At 49.7% G+C, this 18,181-nt stretch overlaps 2 protein-coding genes and 2 non-coding genes across 14 annotated transcripts; 1 reads left to right on the top strand and 3 right to left on the bottom strand.

Annotated features, from left to right (window-relative positions):
• Positions 1-810: 810 nt before the first annotated feature.
• Positions 811-10,589, top strand: TRIM41 (tripartite motif containing 41). Of its 11 annotated transcripts, XM_053663722.1 has the most exons (8): positions 811-1,924; positions 5,638-5,733; positions 7,459-7,689; positions 8,232-8,254; positions 8,452-8,579; positions 9,008-9,189; positions 9,771-9,832; positions 10,178-10,589. In XM_053663722.1, the coding sequence occupies exons 1-8, from the start codon at positions 1,115-1,117 to the stop codon at positions 10,191-10,193; spliced, it is 1,548 nt and encodes a 515-aa protein (XP_053519697.1). In that variant the 5' UTR covers positions 811-1,114; the 3' UTR covers positions 10,194-10,589. The 11 variants fall into 11 exon arrangements, 8 of the variants coding, with proteins under 8 accessions (XP_053519697.1, XP_053519695.1, XP_037009299.1 ...); XR_008391313.1 differs by having other exon boundaries at positions 9,008-9,832; positions 10,178-10,216; XM_053663720.1 differs by having other exon boundaries at positions 9,008-9,183; positions 9,771-10,589.
• A 1,298-nt stretch (positions 10,590-11,887) lies between these two features.
• Positions 11,888-16,291, bottom strand: RACK1 (receptor for activated C kinase 1). Its single transcript, XM_037153439.2, has 8 exons — positions 16,064-16,291; positions 14,974-15,145; positions 14,290-14,437; positions 14,019-14,114; positions 13,489-13,599; positions 12,917-13,057; positions 12,341-12,451; positions 11,888-12,000 (listed from the first exon to the last, which is right to left on the bottom strand). The coding sequence occupies exons 1-8, from the start codon at positions 16,170-16,172 to the stop codon at positions 11,935-11,937; spliced, it is 954 nt and encodes a 317-aa protein (XP_037009334.1). The 5' UTR covers positions 16,173-16,291; the 3' UTR covers positions 11,888-11,934.
• LOC119055276 (small nucleolar RNA SNORD96 family) lies at positions 14,593-14,671 on the bottom strand. Its single transcript, XR_005083667.2, has one exon. It is a non-coding gene; the product is annotated as a small nucleolar RNA SNORD96 family (small nucleolar RNA).
• Positions 15,753-15,820, bottom strand: LOC119055282 (small nucleolar RNA SNORD95). The gene has a single exon (XR_005083670.2). It is a non-coding gene; the product is annotated as a small nucleolar RNA SNORD95 (small nucleolar RNA).
• Positions 16,292-18,181: the final 1,890 nt, after the last annotated feature.

The raw sequence follows: 18,181 nt of genomic DNA, 5'->3' as shown, positions 1-18,181 counted from the left end.
TTAACATCCTTCCCCTCTTCCTTTTTACCGATGGCAGTGCACTCTACACACTGTTAGGTACCTTGCTTTTTTCCCTTAATACATCTTGAAGAGGATTCCTTTTAACGGCTGGAGTGTTCCACTATGTCAATGTGCACGTAATGTCTTGCCACTATCCCTTTGCTGATGTGCAGCTAGGAAAGTTCTTCTAATGCTACAGTGACCAGACGGCAATTTTTAAAATAGGTGTGGAGTTGGCAACTATATAACGGAGGAGGGGAAGGGCCTCTGGTCCCCAACCACCGCATTTCTTCAGGTCCCACCTCCTCACGGTCACCGAAGGAAGCTCCAAGTACTCGAGCAACAAAGTCCTCTGCCTGGAAGGACCGGAAGTACTTCAGGACGCTCACCGAGAAGCGCCCCTCCTCTTCCAGCATGAGTTTTGGGTTTTTCACTGCAGTCCTTGGTGTCCGGTAGTAGGATGGCGCCGGTCCAATGCGGTGATAGCACCGGCAGCGGACAACCGCAAAGGCTTCCACTGTTTCCTGACGTTTATCCCCCTTGGCGGGGGAGGGGCGTAGTCAGTCCTTCTGTTTTATCTGTGTTTCTCGCTCCCCCGCACCACAGAGATGTGGGCCTCTACCGTTCAAGCTCTCCCTCCCTGCACCCGAGTGAATGCTAGAGCGTCTCCTCGCCGCTTCCTGTTGTCCGAGCCCGGGGCGGGAAGGAGGGAGCATTGCGGGACCCAGGAAGGAACTCTCTAGGTTGGGTGGCTTATAGGTACCGGAAGTGCTGAGAGGAAGACCGGAAATGAGAAGGCGGAGCCAGGAAGTGATGAGGGGAGGGGGGGTATGAGGAGGCCCAAGGAGCGTTGGGACAGATTTGCACTCAGGGCCACCTGAGGGACTTGATGGTCGCGCTCAGCTGTGTCCTCCCCCCAGCAGAGACACAATTGTCGTCTGGGAGTAGGACACTATTGAGGGGTGGGTTGTCGGGAGGACATTTCTCTGGCTGCGCTGGAGGCGAGGTGTGGAGAGGCAGGGCTGGGGGTGGGGCCGGGTCGTCAGGGCGTCTGAGAGAAAAGACCCCCACCCCTGCCCCCCCAACCATCTACACTGGCTGAGTGGACACTAAGATGGCTGCCGTTGCCATGGCACCCAACCCTGTGCAGACCCTTCAGGAGGAGGCGGTGTGCGCCATCTGCCTCGATTACTTCACGGACCCCGTGTCCATCGGCTGCGGGCACAACTTCTGCCGAGTGTGTGTAACCCAGTTGTGGGGAGGGGAGGATGAGGAGGACAGGGACGAATTAGACCGGGAGGAGGAGGAGGAGGAGGACGGCGAAGAGGAGGAAGTGGAGGCTGTGGGGGCCGGTGGGGGCTGGGACACTCCTATGAGGGATGAAGACTATGAGGGCGACTTGGAGGAAGAGGTCGAGGAGGAAGAGGAAGGTGTGTTCTGGACCGGTGGCATGGGTGGGTCCAACTGGGACAACATGGACTATGTGTGGGAGGAGGAGGATGAGGAAGAAGACCTGGACTACTACTTGGGGGACATGGAGGAGGACCTGAGGGGGGAGGACGAGGAGGAGGAAGAAGTGCTGGAGGAGGACGAGGAAGAGGAGCTAGACCCTGTCACGTCACTGCCCCCGCCTCCAGCCCCTCGGAGGTGCTTCACCTGCCCCCAGTGCCGAAAGAGCTTTCCCAGGCGGAGCTTCCGCCCGAACCTGCAGCTAGCCAACATGGTCCAGGTGATACGGCAGATGCATCCAGCACCCGGTCGGGGGAGCCGTGGAAATGAGCAGGGTATTTGTCCCAAGCACCAAGAAGCTTTGAAGCTCTTCTGTGAGGTGGACGAAGAGGCCATCTGTGTGGTGTGTCGAGAATCCAGGAGCCACAAACAGCACAGCGTGGTGCCATTGGAGGAGGTGGTGCAGGAGTACAAGGTGAGAGAAGATGGGAGTTTAGTGGGGAAGGAGAGGAAGTGGAGCTGGGAAAAGGAAATGTCTTCTCTCCAAAGAACCTCATGTACTGGTGAGCTGATTCTCCTTATCTAAGCACTCACTGGCACCAAGGGTTAGAGTGAGAAGGATCCTGTACACAGACACAGTGAAGGCCAGTGAAGACTGGTTTCCTCAAAGGAAATTGGGCAAAGCTGGTGACTGGGCAATGTCTCCTGGGGAAAAGTCACTGGTGTTTCCCACCTTCTCTGTCCCTAAGAGTAAGGAGTGCAGGTGAGAGCCCCCTAGTCTCATTTTCCTTTGGGTGATCTAAAGTTTATTCTTGACAGAGACCCCTAGTAATGGCAAGAACTTGGGGCCTCAAAGAACAGGAAAGAGCTCTGAGGATCAGGTACATACAAATGATGATTCCTAGTGTCTGACTCAGAGGCTCTGCACTTGCCTTCTAATGGGTTCCCCACCTCATGATATGGCTTGGTTCTCCCCCAGGACTTTTGCTGGGTCTGCGCCATTCTGATGTACTGGCCAGAACTTCTTACCTTTCCTGGGAGTTCAGAAAAAAGGGAGAGACTTTTAAGTCAGTAGTCCTGGCTATACACTTAATTACTTGGGGGCAAATCTCCAAATGTCTTTGAATTTTATTATCTATTGAATGTATACTACGTACCCCAGGCACTGTACCAAGCAATTTTCAGGGACTGTCTCATTTAAAACTTAGAACAACCTTGTGAGTTTGATATGGTTTCTATTCCCATTTTACAGATCGGGAAACAGAGTCAGAGAGATTTAAGTAATATACACAGGGCCACACAGCTACTAGTAAGTGATGGACTTGGTTATGACCTCCCCCCCCCCCACCCCTGGTCTATACTGTTAACAAGGTCACTGCTATTTGGATGTCTGTTTGACTTTTCTGACATATGACTTCATCTTGGAGTCTGATTCTATTTTTGTTAATATCTTGCCCCCTACTTCTGATCCTGACTCTTTATAGACATAGGTAAAGGAGAGTTGGCTGTGAGACAGCCAGCACAAATGTCACTGCTTAGCGAAGGCCTGGATATGTTTGAAGTGATGGGACAGGGAAGGGGAGAAGATAGATTTCTGTGATCAGCACAGTTCTTTTTTGTTTTATGCCTTATATTTTCACACTTCCTGATTCCTACAGTAACCTCATATAGATAATATCATTTCCCCAATTTTAGAGTAATCTATCTAGAGTTGTGGTATAGCTCAGACAAACCTATATCCTCTTGTGACAGGGTAACTATTTCTTTCATGTAGTGATCGTCAAACCTGGCTGATTAGCCAGATTATTAGTGGAGATCTTCAAAAGTAAGTGAGCCTTACCACTAGAGATTCGGCATCAGTGACGAGGAGAGTATCTTTAGACAGCCCAGCCTAGCATGGGACTCACTGCATTAGTCATATCACCTGCCTTTTAGACCCTGCATTATTAGGGGAGGTTGTGAGTCCCTTTTGTCCTTCCTTTTATATCCCCTCAGTTCCTAGTTAACTGTACCCATCAAATAATGTGTGGTCACTTTGTTCACCGAATCTCGGGGTGGAATATCCATAGGCATTCTACCCCTTTCTGCTTCACACTCCCCTGGCAGGACTTCCAAACCGCTTCTGAAACTGGATTTTGATTTGTGTTAACCGTATCTATTGAATGCCAATCCATTTGGGCTCTGTGATGAATAATCTGATGTTAACTGATTAGCAAATGTCAATGCATAAGTTTTATTATATAGAACTAATTTGAGTGATTGCCTTCTAACTTATAGGGTGTTTTACACGCAAGTAGTTTATTGCATTCAGATACATACACCAAATTAGCTTGGCATTGTGTTGTTTTAAAGAAATATTTCTTTATTGAATAGGTAATACACAAATGATGTATAAATAAAGCTCCAAAAAAGGTAAAGGTCCTTGAAGATTTCTCTTAAATAGTACTCTATTTGGATTTCTGCTTATGAGTTTTTGTCAACAATTCAGTGAAAATATTAAATGGAAAATTTAAGCATCATAAATTCTATATTAATAGAATTGAAATTATTAGCAGTACACTACTGGAAAAAAGTAAAGTAATATCAAAAGGCAAAATTTTGTGTAGTTTATGCTATTTTCATGTTAGAGATTGATTTGTAATATTATTATTACAGTAATTTTTTTCTACCACCACTTACCTGTGCAACTACAGGGCCTTTTGTACCCTGGGTCAGTAACTTCTTTAGTTCAGAGGTCATTATCAGACTCTTATTGGCAGCCTAAGGCCTAAGTAGGGAATAGTAGATAACATTCACTGATCTGTGGCTACATACCAGGTGTTGTGCAAAACATACTGTACAAGTGGTAGATTGTATTACTCCCAATTCTTATTTTCAGATGAGGAAATGGATCACAGCTTGCTTCTGGTCACCTGGTTGCATTTAGGATCAGATTGGAGTTTAGGCTTGAGATCTTCTGCCTTGTGTTATACCCCTCCAGGAAAAGGAGAAATAAACAGAAGGAAAAGACAAAAAAATGAACTAACAAATTGTTTGGGCTTGTTTCACCCATTCTGGTGCCTCTGATAGCCCTTTTAAAGAAAAAGGACTGCTACAAATGTTTGGAACACAGAGCTTAAGTGCATATTTTCATGTGAAGATTAAAACTTTAGGAGGGGAGCCCTGGCTGATATGGCTCAGTGAATTGAGCGCCAGCCTGCAAATCAAAGGGTCAGCAGTTCCATTCCCACTCAAGGCACATGCCTGGATTGCAGGCATGGTCCCTGGTGGGGGGCACATGAGAGGCAATCACACTTTGATGTTCCTCTCCCTCTCTTTCTCCCTCCCTTCTGTTGTGTCTAGAAATATTTTTTTAAAAAATAGGAGAGGGAGTTTGTTTTCCATTTAGCAAGTGCTTGAGTGGGGGAGGAAGTAGCAACTTTGCCCCCAGGAACCCCTATTTGTCTTGGGGAAGGCAGGCACACTTGTAATGATTACAGTGCCTGGGAACTATTGTAAAACTTGTGATCATGTTCTTTGGGATCCCAGAGGAAGATGGGGGCAGGGAGGATGAGGGCCATAGTCAGGTAGCTGGGTTTTAAAGGAAGAATGCCTTGGGCCAAGTGGAGAAGGGCATTCCCAGGCAGAGGGAACAGCATGGATAAAGGTGTGGAGTTAAACTTAGGAAAAGACAAGCAGTTTTATGTAGCTAAAACTAAGTCTGTAGAAGAGGTAGGTAAAGGAGGGAAGGCTAGAAATGTAAGGGCAGTGAGAGCCTCATATTCTGCAAGTGGTGGAGAAGGACTGATGGATTTTTATCACATGAAAGTCAGAAAAGTACTTAGAGATGAAAGTTCTGAAAAAGATTGTTTATGAGGAGGAAGAGACCATAGGCAGCAGCATTTATGTGGAAGGACTTTGTGGTGAGGTGCTCAAGCCAGGCCCACTCTACCCCTTAGTGTGGGGCACTGTAGTCATCAGGATCCTCCCTTTAGAGAACACATCCGGGGCTGTGGACATGAGTGCAGGGGGTGGGTTGGAGCCTTTGTCATCTGCAGAGAAAGAAGGGAATGGGATGCTCATTTGATATGTGTGATAGGGATCAGGCTTTGAGACCCAACCCACTGCAGGGAGGAAGGGCAAGGTGGTTCTGAGAGCAGGTTCCTCTCCCAGCCCAGGCCTTTAGCCTTCCTTTTACTGTTCCCTCAGGCCAAACTGCAGGGGCATGTGGAACCTCTAAGGAAGCAGCTGGAGGCTGTTCAGAAGATGAAAGCCAAGGAGGAGAGGCGGGTGACAGAGTTGAAGGTGGGTGGATGTCCTTGACAGGGGCTGACGGGCTCTGTGGTCAGGGCAGGGAAGATGGGCTGTCTACTCTCACAGATCGTGACTAGATATGCTGAAGAGGGGCAGCTGAGGCCTGGGAGAGAGGTAGACAGACACCTTCCCAGGGTCCTGAGAAGAGAGAGGCATTCCCAGGTTCTAAAATGGGGGTGAAAGGCCTAGCTTAGAGACGTTAGGCCACCTCACCCCAGATCCAGTGTCCTACCACTCTGTCCCCACCATGCTGGATAGCAGAGAGCAGAAGGGGGCAAGGCAAAATCCATATAGCAGCCATCAGAGAAGCCCCAGATCCCAGGGTAGATGGCAGGTGGTGGGCAGAGCAATCCGGAACATGAGAGGGGCCAAGGTACCTAATGGAGGGGAGGAACTAGTGAATGTTAGAATTGTAGAGACATAGTATCCTCTAGTCCAGTGGTTCTCAGCCCCTTTTCACTGTTGCTCACCTCTCCCTAAGAAGTATTTTTAGATATTTTTTTCCTCAATTCTCACCCCTTATCCCCTGTCTGTTTTTATAAGGCCACCAGGCACTGGAATGGCCTGGTGCTGAACTTCAGAGACCAAGTGCAGGGTATCCCTCCTATCAGACTTCTTTCCCCACCTCTTCTGTGCCTGCCCCCCGGCCTGTGGCTGGGCCTTAGCACTTCCCAGGGCCTGTGCTTGTTGCCACCTACACTTCAGGGCCTTCTGCTGCTGGCAGCTGCCTGGGGCTGGGTGGTGGCATCTGGGTATGGGAGTTGGGGAGTCATCTTGCCTCTAGCCCGCTGCCCAAATTGAGACTTGGGGTCGCTGGTGTGCAGAGAAAGTGTAAGGATCTGTGTGTCACTGGGACAGAGGGAGAAACTGACTTTTTACTTCACCCACTTGGCCAGTCAGGACTTCCCTCCTCACTCCGGTTTGTCACTCTATGTCCTAAGAATGTCACCAGCTGATGATACATGGACAAAAAGTGTGCCCACCATTTGGGAGTGCCCAGTCCAGGCAAGTGGGATGGGGATGGACAGATATATTTTCTTATTATAATAGAAGTACCTACATAATAATATCCTTCATTTTGCCTCTTGGCCCTTAAAGCATGAAATATTATCTGTCCCTTTACAGAAACCATTCGCCGATTCCTGATTGGTGACTTTCCGAAGGTCACTAGTGTGATAGTCAGGATCCTAACTTCATATCTCAATTCCTGAATTTTTTGTTTATTCATTCCAAGAAATTCTTACCAAGCACCAGTTCCATGATGGGCGCTGTGCCAGGGTCCAAGGATCTTGTGGCAAACAGAGCCTCCAGTGCAGTCGGGGGGAAGAATACTACAGGGACTCCAGTGTAAACTGGACGTTGGAAATTGAGATATGCCATGAGGAGACATAGTGATATTTCTGGGAGTGGTCCTGATTTAGATCTAGAGGGAAGGGAAGGCTTCTCTCAGGGATTATTTAAGCTGAGACCTGAAGAGTGAGTCAAATTAGGTAGCCAAGGTAGAGATGAATTTTGGAGGCAGCGGTGGGTGTTCTGGACCAGTGTGCTGGGGGTGGGGGAGTGATAAGGCTGGGATGTGGGGAAGGGGTTAGGTATCTCTTTCCATTTGGGATGTAGGGCTCCTTTGTCTTGGATTGAGGGGCAGCAGTTGCAAAACTGGGGGTTTATGTTTCTGTGTGTTGAGGTGCTATCTACTATCCCCTTGTATCATCCCAGAGCCAGATGAAGTCAGAGCTGGCAGCTGTGGCCTCAGAGTTTGGGCGGCTGACAAGGTTTCTTGCTGAAGAGCAGGCAGGGCTGGAGCGGCGCCTTCGAGAGATGCATGAAGCCCAGCTGGGGCGTGCAGGAGCAGCGGCCAGCCGTCTGGCTGAGCAGGCAGCCCAGCTGAGCTGCCTGCTGGCTGAGGCCCAAGAGCGGAGCCAGCAGGGGGGCCTGCGGCTGCTCCAGGTAAGCAGTGCCCCCTTCCCTGTCTGCTCCCGAGCACCCTGTGTTTGCTTTGTCAGACATTGCTTTCCACACACCTTACCTGTCCGTGGTTTCCTTTTCTCATTGGGAGGAATGCACAGGGCTTTCACCTGTGGCAGAAGATAAGCATTATTGTCGATTGTGGTGTGTATGTGTGATCATACCCAATGACAATTGAGAAGATCAGTTGTAGAAGGAGGGTCTCAAGTGAGAATCGAGGAAAGATTTTTTGATGGTGACTTCCTGAAAAAGATGACCAAGTCATACTGTGAAAATTATTTTACCGGGGTTGAAAATTCTATTCCTGGGCTCACAGCAAGATGAGATGAGTTAGGTGTGCTGGGGCATAGGATGATTTAGATGGGTGCATGTTACCGAGAGACCTGAGGTGCTTTTTCTCACTCCCTGTTCGAGTTCAGTCTTTCTCTGGCTGGCATTGGAGTGGGAGAAAGGACCCACCCCTGCACAGCTGACCCTCTCTTTGTCTCTTTCTCCCTCTCCTTCTTTGTGTTTGTTATTCCCAGGACATCAAGGAGACTTTCAATAGGTGTGTTCCCATCCTTTATCCTTTGTGACCCAGTGGCATCTGGTTCCCAATCCCCACCTCTTTTGGCTGTCCTTCCCCTCTCCTTCCTTCCCCAGGACCCAAATTTCTGCCTCCTGTATCCTTCTCTCCTCCTCAGCTTCTGTTCTTCCCTCTGGGAATATCATGGTCCCACCCCCTGCCTGGTCCCCTTCCTCCAGGTGTGAAGAGGTACAGCTGCAGCCCCCAGAGATCTGGTCCCCTGACCCGTGTCAACCCCATAGCCATGACTTCCTGACAGACGCCATCGTGAGGAAAATGAGCCGGATGTTCTGTCAGGCTGCTCGAGGTAGGGAGGTCACCTGGACGACCTTCCTTTGCCTTTCCCTTCACAGACCTGAGATTGGGTTCTGAGGGAAGATGGGCCCCAGGGGAAGAATGGGGGCAGAGATGGAGCAGGCAGCAGGTAGGCCACCCAGGGCTACAAGCCAAGACTTCTTTCCTAGCCCAGGTAGGTATTGGGGATGAGGGCTGGCAAGAAGAGCCAGGGCCAGAGGGAAGACCTCTCCAGTGTTCTGGAATCAAGAGTGGGAAAAGAGGTGGAGCCCCTAGGAACCTGAGCCTGGCCTCTAGGAACGGTGGGGAACTGAGGATAGCTGGGGATCGGGGAGGTGAGGGGGGCGGGGAGGGCATTAGAAGAGGCCGAACCTTGACATTCGCTGATCATGGGGGAACAGTGGGCCGATCCCTGGCGTATTTGTCGTCCTCCCTCCCAAGTGGACCTGACGCTGGACCCTGACACGGCTCACCCGGCCCTGATGCTGTCTCCTGACCGCCGGGGTGTCCGCCTGGCAGAGCGGCGGCAGGAGGTTGCTGACCATTCCAAGCGCTTTTCAGCCGACTGCTGCGTACTGGGGGCCCAGGGCTTCCGCTCTGGCCGGCACTACTGGGAGGTAGAGGTGGGTGGGCGGCGGGGTTGGGCGGTGGGTGCTGCCCGTGAATCAACCCACCATAAGGAGAAGGTGGGTTCTGGGGGTTCCTCTGTGGGCATCGGGGATGCCAGCTCTTCTTCACGCCATCACCATCGCCGCCGCCGGCTCCACCTACCCCAGCAGCCCCTGCTCCAGCGGGAAGTGTGGTGTGTGGGCACCAATGGCAAACGTTACCAGGCACAGAGCTCAACGGAGCAGACGCTGCTGAGCCCAAGTGAGAAGCCACGGCGCTTTGGCGTGTACCTGGACTACGAGGCTGGGCGCCTGGGCTTCTACAATGCCGAGACTCTGGCCCATGTGCACACCTTCTCAGCTGCCTTCCTGGGCGAGCGTGTCTTCCCTTTCTTCCGGGTGCTTTCCAAGGGCACCCGCATCAAGCTGTGCCCTTGATCAGCCTGCCACCCGCAGGGGCCCCTCTGGTCAGCACTGGTGGGGCGGGTGGTGGTGGAGGGTGGCCCGTAAGTTTGGGGGCTGAAAGGCTCCCAAAACTGTTACTGCATTGCTTCCTACTCTTCCTTGACCCCAGGACCCTGCTCTTCTCCCTCTAGGAGCCTAACGAACCCTTCTGGCCTCCAGCTCGGCCTCCTCTCACCTACTATCTGTCCAACAGGTCTGCATGGGTCCCTGATAACAGCTGCTTGGTCTTCCCTCCCTCTGTATGCCCAGGGCCTGAATTTGAGTAGGGGAGGGGATATTTAATTTCATTAACTTCCTTTTCCCCATCCCTGCTTTTCAACCTTCACATCAGTTCCCAGGCTGGAGGATTTGGGCAAGACTCATGACTACCCCTATTCCAATTACATTTTCTGATGCAAGTTTTAGCTAAGGGATTTGGTAGCTTTCCTGGGGGAGGCAGGATGGACTAAGGGTAGAGCTGGATAATAAAGAACCATCTACTCTCTGGGGGAAGGAAGGATTCTAAATTTTCTTCCATCCCCAATTTCTACCTCCATAGACTGGCCAGAATTTAGCTTCAATGAGAGATCTGGAATGGTCGACATGATTGAAACTACATCTCCCAATAAATTATTTTCTTCCCATTTTTTCCAGCACTTAATGTAGGAGCAAAGCTCACCCTACCCTTTTCACTGCCAGGCTCCTTTCCCCTTTGTTCAGTAGTTCCTTTTGTCATTCTCCATCATCTTCATGTCTTTAGTTCCATTTGATGAGCCCTGATGGGGAGCCTGGGGACCAGGGTTTGGGTCCCTACAAGGAGAGCCTTGGGTATAATCTATTTTTCTAGTAACCCTTTGCCTTGTCACTTACCAGCTTTTGTCCTGTGCTTTGATAGCCCAGGTCAATTTATGTTCCTGGGGAAAAGGGAAGTTGGGTTGTGTTGTGGAAATAAAGTTTTATTTGCTGCTTTTGCGGAGTCTGTTCTTTTAGACAATCTAAAGATAGGACCTGGAAACCATTTCTTCCACAGGAAGCCAGCCCTCTACTAAATTGAGGTGGTTAATATGATTAGTGCTGAGACCCTGGTCTCAAGAGACTGGGGTACAAATCCTACCCTTCCCATTTGTACACCCAAATTTATAGGCACTCTTCATGTTATACTTGACTTCATTCTCTTGACTCCTGCTCTGAGGCTTTGGGACAATGGTTTCCTCAAAATCTCCCCACCCATATGGCTCAGGCCCAGAACCTAGAACACATTTCCCAAGTTTTTTTTAAGTGAATTATTTGGAGCCCCATAAAGTTGGATCTTAAGTCAGAGATGCCTTGTTACCCTTAGTCAAGGAGGAAATAGAAGGTATTACAGGTGACTTCAACATGCTGTCATTTACCCAGCTTTGATCACAAAGACAATTGTATCACTCCACAGATGCTTAAAAAATTCTGAGGACATTTTCTTCCCATTGCTTTTAGAGGGAGACACATTGATCAGTTGCTTCCCCTACACACCTGGGCCAGGGATCAAACCCACCTTTTGGTTCCTGAATGACATACCAACCAACCAAGGCACGCAAGCCAGGGCTCTATCCATTTTTAATCTCCAATAATGTAAAGAATGAAATGGGATTATTAAGCAACAATTCTGGTGAGCTGCTGTGACTTAACTGAAAAACTCCATTTTAACAAGATGACCAAATCTGATGTAGGCTATATGCTAACCTTAACCTGTAGAGTTCTATAAGTTTTCTGCATTAGTCTTTTTGGAGGAAGAGCAAAATGCACCTTTGTTTGATTTCTTAGGTGCAAACAGAGTTGTATCTGAGGATTCTGCTTTTTTTTTTTTTAAAGATCTATTTTTAGAGAGAGAGGAAGGGAGGGAGGAAACATCAATGTGTGGTTGCCTCTCATGCACCCCAACTGGGGATGTGGCCCATAACCCAGGCATGGGCCCTAGACCAGGAATCAAACCAGTGACCCTGTGATTTGCAGGTAGGTGCTCAAGCCAGGGCTCTGCTAATTTTAAAATGATTGCAACCAGTGTGAATAGTCCCTTTCACTGAACAATTTTTCCAGGCTTAAGGGAGGCCCTGAGAATCAGTATCTGAAACGGGACACTGTGATGAGGGAACCTAACAAGACTGACACGCCCCCACCCCCAAAGCCTTAGTTACTCGGTCTAGGCTTCCAGTCTGCTAGTATCTGAACCTGTAAGCAGCACAGCATGGAAGTAGTCTTTTGTTCCTAATCAGAGAAAGACACTCTCTACATGTCAGAAAACCAGGGTTTTTTTAATTTTTAAAGCTTTGCCAGGTACTTCTAGCGGGTGCCGATAGTCACCTGCCACACTCGCACCAGGTTGTCTGTATAGCCAGCAAAGAGAGTCTGCAAAGGAGAAATGATGGTGGTTACATCAGAGCCATGGAACTCTGAAGTCCCACCAGTACAGCAAAGATGGCCTTTAAGATCCCCACTCTTCTACCTGATTATGGGTGATTACTCCTAGAGGAAGCAATAGCTGGTAATAAGGATTCACATGCTTATAAACTTGTCAAGGTAAAGTTAACTGAAGACACAAGTAATCTCTGCCCTCCAAAGTAGGTATACACACTGTGTTCACTGGCACAGCTAAATAGACACCCCATATCCCATTATCTTAATGTTGTCATGTTACTTTACATCAGAGATGCCGGTTGTGACTGGCAGGCTTGACACACCCACTTACCTGGCCATCAGCAGACCAGGCCAGAGAGGTACACTGGGGTGGTTCTGCCTTGCTGCTGGTACTGATAACTTCTTGCTTCAATTCATCTACAATGATCTTGCCCTCCAAGTCCTGAGTAAGGAAAGGAAACTCTTAGCACTTTAATGCCATTGACACTAACCCTCCCTCCTCCAAAAGCCTCTCAGTGACTTCAAAAGGATTTTTTTGCCAGCCCCACCCCATATTTGGCAATGCCTAGAGGCATTTTTAGTTTGTCACTATGGGAAGAAGTTTACTAGTGGGGAGTAAAGACTAGGGATGCTGCTACACAACCTAAAATGCACAGGACTGTCCCCTGGCCCATAAATTAGATCAAAATGTCAAATGTGCTGAGGGTAAATAAGCAATTATAATTTGTCACCCTTTTCCAGAGGCAAAGAGCTCCTAATCATTGCAAATCCCAAATCCAGGAAATTTTAACTAGCTTTTCCTAGGTCTCCACCGACACCCCAACAGGAGTTTTCAGGAAAACCACAATGTTGTCAGGGCTTACACAATACAGCTAGGTACCTGGGCTCAACTGCAGCCCATACTTACCCAGATCTTGATGCTGGGGCCAGTGGCAGCACAGAGCCAGTAGCGATTAGGGCTGAAGCACAGAGCATTGATGATGTCCCCACCATCAAGTGTATAAAGGTGCTTGCCTTCATTGAGGTCCCACAGCATGGCCTGGCCATCCTGGGAGAAAGGAAAGGTAAGTCAGAACAATGTGACCTCTTCCAGATGTCTGTCAATTCCAGCTGCCTAAAGATCATCTTAATTCTTAACTATCTGCACCCTTATACTCTGAACTTCCCAAAAACTACAGACTCAAGTACCAATATTTACCTCTGTACACCTTTAATATACCACCTAACCAATCCTACCAAAGGCCCATGACTTCTGAATCACCATGATCAGTTTGGAAAACAAGATCCTGATCTCAATGGTTTTAAGAGACCAACTGTACAGAAGACAGTCTTCTCCCTTTAATCAGTACTCCTCATCTATGTCATTTCCAGAAAGTGATCCCTAGAAATGTTTACTTTTGAATTGCTACCTCATTATCTTAAATATTCTTTCTAAGACCCCCAACCCCATTGAGTAGGCGACTCCTAGCTTCTGAGTACCTTGCCTCCAGAAGCACAGAGGGATCCATCTGGAGAGACAGTCACAGTGTTCAGGTACCCAGTGTGGCCGATGTGATTAGTCTTCAGCTTGCAGTTTGCCAGGTTCCACACCTAAATTGGCGGGGGAAGTGGGTGGTGGGGGAGTGGGGTAAAGAACCTAGCTCTGGATCTACCAGAGCCAGAAGGGCTCAAGTCAAACAGAAAGGGGTTTAAAACCCTGTTTAAAAGCATTCCTGGATAGCATGGCCAATTAAAAAATAATAATAATAATAATAATTCCAGCAGTAACCAAAAGAGCTAAAGAATTTGTCTTGGTAACTTATGGACAATTAAGATTAAAACAGGTAACAACTGCTCTATTGCCTTAAAAGGGACTCAGGCTCATCCATTAGCTGCTTTAGACCAACTAGCAAGAGGGAACAAGTAAAACGAGGGACAAAACTTTCAAAGCTGGAGTTTATGAACACATGGGAGGGAGACAGTGGGAACACATCCCAGCCAGCAAAGACCCCAGCTCTAACTAAGCTCACCTTGACCAGTTTGTCCCAGCCACAGGAGACGATGATGGGATTGCTGCTGTTGGGTGAGAAACGGACACAAGACACCCACTCTGAGTGGCTCTCGTCCTACAGATGAAAAGGAAATTAGGGAAAACCAACTTGTCCCATGAACCTCTAGACTGCCATCCCTTGGTTATGATGACAATCTTCAAGATCAGTGAGGCCTGAAGTCACCACATACGGCCCAGGTTAGAGAGAACCTAACCTTGGGAGAGAACCTTTATGCGTGACTTCACTTTACCTGGACAGTATATTTGCATACACCCAGAGTATTCCATAGCTTGATGGTTTTATCTCGGGAGCCAGAGACGATCTGCCGGTTGTCAGAGGAGAAGGCCACACTCAGCACATCCTTGGTATGGCCTACAAATCGGCGTGTGGTAGTGCCCCTGAGAGGAAGGACTTGGTCAATATCTAGAAGACTTTGTGAGCCTTCTTCCAGTTAGACCATTTCCTTGGCCTCATTCCCACCCCAGCAGAGTTGTGCTTATTCACACAACCCTGGACGTGGCTCTAATCACAGAAGGCTGAGAATATGCCAGAGGATCCTTTCAGAATTGCAGGACATGTCCTCATTCCCACATGGGGATTGGCTGACAATGTCACCTGTCATCACCAGGATCTTCCATTATGCTTGACTAACCAAAGACGGAGCTCTCAAGATGGAAGCTGTTCAAACTCCTGCCTACTCCCAATGGCAGTATCTGGCAAAACTGCTCAACCAAACCCATCAGCACTTCTGCATGTCTGACTGAAAGCAGAGAGGAGGGAGGCCAAGCAACCAATTACCCTCTCTAGGTCTCTCTGGATTCACTATTCCCACAAGGGAACTGATGGCCCAGAGGAAACCACCTCCCAACAGCATCTCCCTCATTTCTGCTCAGCTTTCCCCCAACACCCCAGAGCCAAATGAGCAGCTACTTGCGTGGTAAGATCCCAGAGGCGAAGGGTTCCATCCCAGGAGCCAGAGAGGGCAAACTGGCCGTCTGAGGAGATGACCACGTCACTAACAAAATGTGAGTGGCCACGAAGAGCACGCTGGGGGATGCCGTAGTTGGTCTCATCCCTCGTCAGCTTCCACATGATAATGGTCTTGTCTGAGGGCAAGTAAAACAGAAATAAAACCCAGTGAGGAAGCCCACAGGCCATTTGCTTGCCTACTGGATAATCCAGGATGCCTCAAGGTGGGTCTAAATGTAACAACTTAAGGACACTCAGGGAGGGAGGGGAACTGCAGGCTATTGAGACCATTAACAGCCAAGGCCAAGTGACTACTGAGAAGAGAACTAAACGTTTAAGTTGAGAATTAACCTCAAATATGCAAAACTTCCACAGACTGAGGATGCCCTTTTCTGAGACACAGAACAATTCAACATCTATTTAGTCTTATCTGACCTCTAAGGCAAAACCCAGCAGCGTGGATGTGGGAAACCCAGTTGAGGCTGCCAAAAGCGCTGGAATTAGGTCGCTTCACACACTACAGCACGGATGCTTTCACTAAAACTAAAGCCCAAGCTTTTCGATTAGCGCCAGGCACGAGCCTAGCCTCAGACCATCTCCAACAGTGTGGGCGCAACCTCCGGAAGGCACGTGGAGCTTCCAAAGGCAGTCAGGTACAGAAACGTAAGGAAAACCGGACACCGAAAGGGCAGGCTCGGTCCCCTTGGAGTCCACCCTCTTCCCACTGAGCATAGGGCCGGGCGGCAACTCAGAAACAGCCTCTGGGTCTCAGCACGGGCACTCAGATGGCATGTTGGTGTCATCACTGCCTCACCCGACCCGTAGACTCCTGGGCACACCTAAGCACACTTGCAGTGCAAGGGAAAAAAAAAAGGCCCCCAACCCTGCAACCCTCCTGGCAGCCACTGGCTGATCTGACCCACGTTTCGATGTGTGCATCCCAACTGAGGCCTAGGCAAAGGCTGCGTATCCAACTTACATCCCGAGTTTTCCTAGCCGCCAACATGCGTGCAAGCCCCTTGTTCGCCAATCCTGACCCGTATCTCAGCCCGTACCTCGAGAGGCGGACAGTATCATGTCCGGGAACTGGGGAGTAGTAGCAATCTGGGTCACCCATCCATTGTGGCCCTTAAGGGTGCCACGAAGGGTCATCTGTTCAGTCATGGCGGTGGCGGGTGCGGGTGTCGCCGCAGCGACGAGGATGGACGTGGATCCCTCACAGAGAAGAGCAGCACAGCCGCTCCCGCCACGGCCCTGCCGAGGAAAAGGGAGAGCGAGCCTTCGCCGGAACCGGAAATACCCGCCCGCCCTTGTAAAATGGTGGCTCCCATGATTCAATTCTGCGCAAGATGGCGGTGCCACTGGGGGAGGTGAGATGGTAAGACTTCATAATCGCCTCGCAACAGAGTAATTTTGCAGCGCATGCAAAAATTTTAAAACTAAAAAAAATTTTAATTTTAAAAACCTCCTCAAACGTTGACTGGGACGTGAGGTCTAAGCGGAAGAGGAAATGTGCCGGGTAAGTATTCCTGAGGACTGCATAACCCCGCCGTGTCGGCTTGGTGGCTCAGAGGATGACGGCGGACAGTACGAAAAATAAGGTATCACGTTTTTATTTTTTCACATTTTTTATTGTTCAAATACAGTTGTTTCCATTCCCCCCCCCCACACACACACACCCCACCACCACCACTCCCCCTCCATCCCAGCCCTCCACTGTCTCAGGACACTTTTCATCATAAACTGTCTCAGGAGAATTGGTAAACCCCTAATGACTGCCGTGCGCGGTGGGCGGCCCTTCCCTGAAAGAGGTCTGTGTCCCAGTGGTTTGGGCCGCGGCACTGAGTCCAAAAGTACGTGGTGAGCGCCGAGCTAAGGCGAGAATGGGTTCCGGAGCCGGAACCGCGGGAGGAACTGGAAATCGGTCTGCAGGCTGGGGGCCGCCCCCGGCTCTCGCCGCCGCGGAAGCGGCGAGCTGTTGCAGAAACTGCACGGCCCCTGACCTGGGGGCACTTGGGTCGAAAGCCGCCCCCGGGCCTAAACCCTTGGCAGAAGGGCCCAGGAGGACGTACCCCGGGACAGGTCAGCAGTTCAGTGTGATTATCCGGCTGCCTGCCGGCTTCCCCTTGAACCAACTGCGCGCGAATGTGTCCTGCACACTCCTGGTGAGAGACCGTGCTGGCCGCGCCCCTCTCAAGAAAGGGTGGGGCACACCTCTGGATGATGGCAGCCTTTTCTAAGCAGAATTCAGGGAGAAGTACACATAAGCATTTACTTTTCTTTTTGTAACATGCATTATCTGTAGGTTCAAATCTGTGAAGTGAGATTGGAAATTATGGCACCCACAACAATGCTTGGCAGATGAAATGCACGCAACTCTCTCAGGGACCAAGCTCTGTTTTAGGTCTCGGGGAGGCGGGCCTGTTTTTTGGAGTAAGATGGGGCTGGGGGAAGGAATGTTGGGGGGGGATTGGAGCCAAGACAAGAAGGTGTGGGACAGACTCCTGTGGATGCACGGAGGGAATAATTTCCCAGTTGGAGGGAAGGTATATGGGAGGAAATGTGTCCGTGGGGAAGAGCTGGAATATTAGAGATGCTGAGACAGAAAATGAGATGGAGGTGAATGTGATACAGGGTGCAGCCGCGGGGCGGGGCAAAAAGATTTGGAATGGTGTCCAGAATTCAAAGTGTATAGGAATATTGGAGAGACATATAAGATGTCCTCACCCCCCCCCTCCACCAGGGAGGAGGGACAAATAGAGCCAGGGCCATTGAGAGCTGTTTTGCATAGCAACAGTTTTGCAGCTGGAATGATTATTTAACATATCTATAACCTTTAACTGGTTTCATATAAATGTTAAATAGCTGTGGCCAAGTTTTGAGCCAGGGAGAAGGGAGTAACCCAGACGTGGCAGCCATTGAAGAGAGAGCCACGCAGTTTCAGCAAAGTAAGGGTCCCTGGTCCCCTCTTGGCCAGGTGAAGAGAGCCACGCGGTTTAGGGCAGTGAGGACCCCTGCAGTCATGTAGGGGAGTGCCACATGGTTTTTGGCAGAGTGAGGACCCCCTCTTGGTGAGGTGAAAGAGGGAGCCACATGGTTTTGGCAGGGTGCAGACCCCCTTTTTCCCAGGTGAAAGGGAAAACCATGCAGCTTTGCCAGAATGGAGATCCCTG

The sequence above is a fragment of the Artibeus jamaicensis genome, unplaced genomic scaffold, assembly GCF_021234435.1.
Source record: "Artibeus jamaicensis isolate MK-2021 breed Jamaican fruit bat unplaced genomic scaffold, CSHL_Jam_final contig_1085, whole genome shotgun sequence".
NCBI classification, from domain to species: domain Eukaryota; kingdom Metazoa; phylum Chordata; class Mammalia; order Chiroptera; family Phyllostomidae; genus Artibeus; species Artibeus jamaicensis.
Note: the sequence above shows the minus strand (reverse complement) of the source record. Positions and strands in the feature narration are given on the sequence as shown.

What these genes read in the sequence shown, in the direction of transcription:
- TRIM41 (XM_053663731.1), top strand. Translation starts at nt 1,115, where the DNA reads ATGGCTGCCGTTGCCATGGCACCCAACCCTGTGCAGACCCTTCAGGAG. An exon ending in GGGGCCTGCGGCTGCTCCAG is followed by an intron (nt 7,690 to 8,231) that starts GTAAGCAGTGCC and finishes TGTTATTCCCAG; the next exon opens with GACATCAAGGAGACTTTCAA. An exon ending in GTTCTGTCAGGCTGCTCGAG is followed by an intron (nt 8,580 to 9,007) that starts GTAGGGAGGTCA and finishes CTCCCTCCCAAG; the next exon opens with TGGACCTGACGCTGGACCCT.
- RACK1 (XM_037153439.2), bottom strand. Translation starts at nt 16,172, where the DNA reads ATGACTGAACAGATGACCCTTCGTGGCACCCTTAAGGGCCACAATGGA. An exon ending in GATACTGTCCGCCTCTCGAG is followed by an intron (nt 15,146 to 16,063) that starts GTACGGGCTGAG and finishes ACTTGCCCTCAG; the next exon opens with ACAAGACCATTATCATGTGG. An exon ending in TCTGTGCTTCTGGAGGCAAG is followed by an intron (nt 13,058 to 13,488) that starts GTACTCAGAAGC and finishes CCTTTCTCCCAG; the next exon opens with GATGGCCAGGCCATGCTGTG.